At 37.1% G+C, this 4,169-nt stretch overlaps 1 protein-coding gene across 1 annotated transcript; it reads left to right on the top strand.

Moving 5' to 3' along the window:
* Positions 1-853: 853 nt before the first annotated feature.
* LOC123430185 lies at positions 854-2,138 on the top strand. The gene has a single exon (XM_045114080.1). The coding sequence runs from the start codon at positions 1,086-1,088 to the stop codon at positions 2,136-2,138; it is 1,053 nt and encodes a 350-aa protein (XP_044970015.1). The 5' UTR covers positions 854-1,085.
* Positions 2,139-4,169: the final 2,031 nt, after the last annotated feature.

Here is a 4,169-nt window from a genome sequence, read left to right as displayed (position 1 = left end):
ATATTTCTCTTGTATGTGATTTGCTGCTTCGATTTGCTGGCGCTGGTGCTGCTGCATATTATTAGGATTCAGATATTTCTCTTGTATGTGATTTGCAGCCTCGTTTTGCTGGTGCTGGTGCTGCTGCATATTACTAGGATTCAGATATTTCTATCACTTTATAGTTATGTGTGATTGTTAAACAGTATAGTTATGTGTGATTCAAATACCAAACTAATTCACGTTCTGTCTAGTCAAGCAAGATTAGCATCTTAGACGAATATTTTGACAAGGCTAGGCATTTGGTCACATATATTTTGGGGCGTAGGTAAATTAATTTACTGAATCTGTTCAGGCATAAATTTTGAACTGCAACTTTGTTTTTTGCACTAGCAGCTCCAAGTACTAAGCTCCAGTCCAATTACTCTGCCTCCCGAGCTGTTCATATAGTTTTTTATTTATTTATTCAGGATCAATCAGACTAGTAACATGCACTCTTATGCAAGATTAGCATCTCAGGCAAATATATAGGCGAGGATATATACTTCATGTTAGGATTTTATTTCTACACTACATGAACGCCTGTTGGCAAAATACTCTCTTGCTAACAGGAAATCTATTAGAAGTATATGTTGAAGTTAGTTAGTAGAAGTATATGTTGAAGTATCTGTTATGTTAGGATTTTGCTTTCTTTATTTGTGGAATGCTTGTTACTATTTTGATTAATAACTTAGAAAATGGCCATGTCCAAGATTATAGTTCTAGGTGTAGTTGTGTGCATAATTCTTACTACTTGATATTTTAATTGTAGCTCAACTTGCAATATGTCACAATCGAGTTCCGATGAGTTCGAAGATGACATCATTGACCCGGCAGAAGTGTTCTCGCTAGAAGATTACTTGTCACAACAGAATATTCTCAACAACTTTGCTGCACAAATAGCTACCAATATTCATGATGCACTAGCAGCTCCAAGTACTAGGCGTCGGTCAGCCCCTAGGACATATATTGACAGGAAGAGAGAATTTTACAACCAACTTCTCATAGCAGATTACTTCTCTGATAATCCTACCTATCCCGATTACTACTTTCGTAGAAGGTTCCGCATGGGAAAGCCCCTCTTTCTACGCATTGTTCAAGCGCTTGGTGAGTGGTCTCCCTACTTCACTCAAAGGGTAGATGCCCTCGGCTGTCCAAGTCTATCGCCTTTACAAAAATGCACAGCAGCCATGCATATGTTGGCGTATGGTGTACCTGCTGACAAAACAGATGACCACATTCGACTAGGTGCTACTACAGCACTCAAGTGTCTTGAAAATTTTGCCAAGGGGGTCATTGCCAAGTTTGGTGGAGAATATTTGCGCAGGCCAACTGTTGAAGACATTCAGCGTCTACTAGAAATTGGCGAAGCACGTGGTTTTCCAGGCATGCTAGGAAGCATAGACTGCATGCATTGGGAGTGGAAAAACTGTCCGGTCGGATGGAAGGGGCGGTTTACATGTGGTGACTATGGTGTCCCTACCATCATCCTTGAGGCTGTTGCATCCCATGATCTATGGATATGGCATGCCTTCTTTGGTGTTCCAGGATCCAACAATGACATCAATGTGCTCAATCAATCACCATTGTTCACTCAAACATTGCAAGGGGATGCTCCTAGGGTAGACTACTATGTCAATGAGCAACAATACAAGAATGGATATTATCTTGCAGATGGAATATATCCGGAGTGGGCTGTTTTTGTAAAAACCATTCGGTTGCCTCAAACTGAGAAGGACAAGTTATTTGCAAAGAAACAAGAAGGTGCGAGAAAGGATGTTGAACGTGCATTCGGAGTTCTACAACAACGCTTCAAAATTGTGGCAGAACCATCACGACTTTGGGATCAAGTAGATATCTGCAACATAATGAAAGCGTGTGTGATCATGCACAACATGATACTCGAAGATGAGAAGGGTGTGGAGTTGCCTTTCGATTTGAATGAAGCTCTAGGTTCATCTACTGCTTTGCCACCTACAGCGATTAGTGGGGCTACTCCTTTGTTTGCTGGCGTGGTCAGAAGAGACGTTGAGATCCGTGACCGAGCCATGCACAATCCGCTCAAACAAGACTTGGTTGAGCATATTTGGAAGAAATTCAGCGAAGATACAAACAATTAGTGTGTGTGTGTGTGAGAGAGAGAGAGAGAGAGAGGAGTGACTATCTTCGAATTGTATGTGTTATATAAAGAGTGTTTTAAGATTGTTTTGAAATTACTCTAGATTATACATACTCACTTGTGTTCTTTATTTTCTTCAGTTTGATGTACTACTTCAGTGAACCATGAACTTCAGTTTCATGTACTACTTTCTCTTTCAGCTGCAATGGAATATCGTCCTCCTAATGGTTTCATGAGCTTCCTTCAAGGCCAAAGTCATCCAAACTTTCCCTTGCCAACCCCTCAACAGGTTGGTTTCCAACATCCGATGTTCTGCACGCAGCCGCCGCCACCAACCAAGCACCACCCTCTTCCATCAACATCTGATCCAAGGACCACAACTCCATCCAGTAAGCGAAAAAGTGTGATCATGTCATTAAAGGGAGTAGCTTTCATTGGGTGATTGTGACATAGACTAGTAGCTTCATTTCAGTTTATCTATGTGGATGGCTGGGGCAGCACCAAGGTGCTGCCTCCATTGTACATGCCCTAAGTACTCCGTCAGTGCACATTGGTTCGTAAAAAATCGAACTTGCAAACTTTTACAGAGTTTTTGAATAAACTTATAATTGCTTCCATGTTGCTACGGGCAGAAGACAATCATAATTTAGAACTCTTTGCTACCGTGCATGATCATTTTATAATAAATAATTATAAAACACTTAGACGCGGTGCATTAATTTCTATCTTGCTTTCTATTTATTAACATAAGTAAAGGAATCAATAAATAAAAGACGTGCATCGTGTATGTTTTTAATGAGTTGAGACTACCTAACACGACATATAATGGTCAGTTCATTACATGTAATGATATTAATTAGCAAATAAATATTATATTATCTCTTTTTTCCTTCACCTTAATTGCGATGCACAACATAAAAAACCTTATGCACCGGTATAAAGTAGGCTAGCTAGTTATTCCCTCTGTTAGGTGAAAAGTGTATATATAGAAGTTTTAATATAAATTATGATGTAAATTAAAAATAATGCATTGAGAAGGTACAAGCCACCATCTCTCCTATTCAATTAAGCTAAGTGCATATAGAAATTAAGGAGATTATGTGTAGAATGTTATTGACCTTGATTACCGCATGATTAAAGAAAATATTATTTTTTACTTTAAGGAGTATTATTCTTTTACAAACTTTAAAACTAAATATATACTTTTCATCAAACCGAGGAAGTAACCGATAGAATAGATTTCTTTTTAAGCCAATAAATACGTACGTAATACTCCTATTTTTCATACACTCACGCTACCATTGGTAGTTAAATCATGAACCAATCTATTGAATATTTATCACGTTGTTACAAAACGTGGGCAATTATCTCTTTCTATATTCTCATTTCTCTTACATTTTTTATGGTTATGTCGCCCACCTCATCCTTCGTCCAACGTTCCCTATATCATCAAGTTTTTTCTATCCCTACTAATAAAGCACCTATTGCTTCTGTAGTATGTCATTAAAATTACCTTCAAAATTCTCTAATATTACTCATCAATGCCACTATATAAGTTATAAAAAACGTTTTGCAGGGAATCCTCGCATGGGCCGACCCAAGCATAGGGACCAGCTATACTACGCTCTGCTCGCTGGAAAATACACAGCACGCCCATTTGGGCCAGCCCATGAGAGGGGGCCTATTTTTTTAGTTTTTTAGTTACTATTATTTATCTGTTTCTTTTTATTTTTTCTAATTCAAATTAATCAAAAATAAAGTTTCGAAATTCAGAAAATTATATTTACATAAATGTTTGATAAAACATAAAATGTTTGCAAATTCATAAATTGTTTGGAATTTTTTTTAAAATGTTTACATATTAAAAAAATCGTAATTTTGGAGAAAACATTCGTGAATGAAAAAAAGTCCATCATTTTGCAAAATTTCTTTAATGCAATTAAAAAATGTTTGATAATTCAAAAAATGAATTATTCGTCAATTCACAAGAAAATACTTGAAAACAGTTCGTAATATAAAATATTGTTTGGAA

The sequence above is a fragment of the Hordeum vulgare genome, chromosome 1H, assembly GCF_904849725.1.
Source record: "Hordeum vulgare subsp. vulgare chromosome 1H, MorexV3_pseudomolecules_assembly, whole genome shotgun sequence".
NCBI lineage: Eukaryota > Viridiplantae > Streptophyta > Magnoliopsida > Poales > Poaceae > Hordeum > Hordeum vulgare.
Note: the sequence above shows the minus strand (reverse complement) of the source record. Positions and strands in the feature narration are given on the sequence as shown.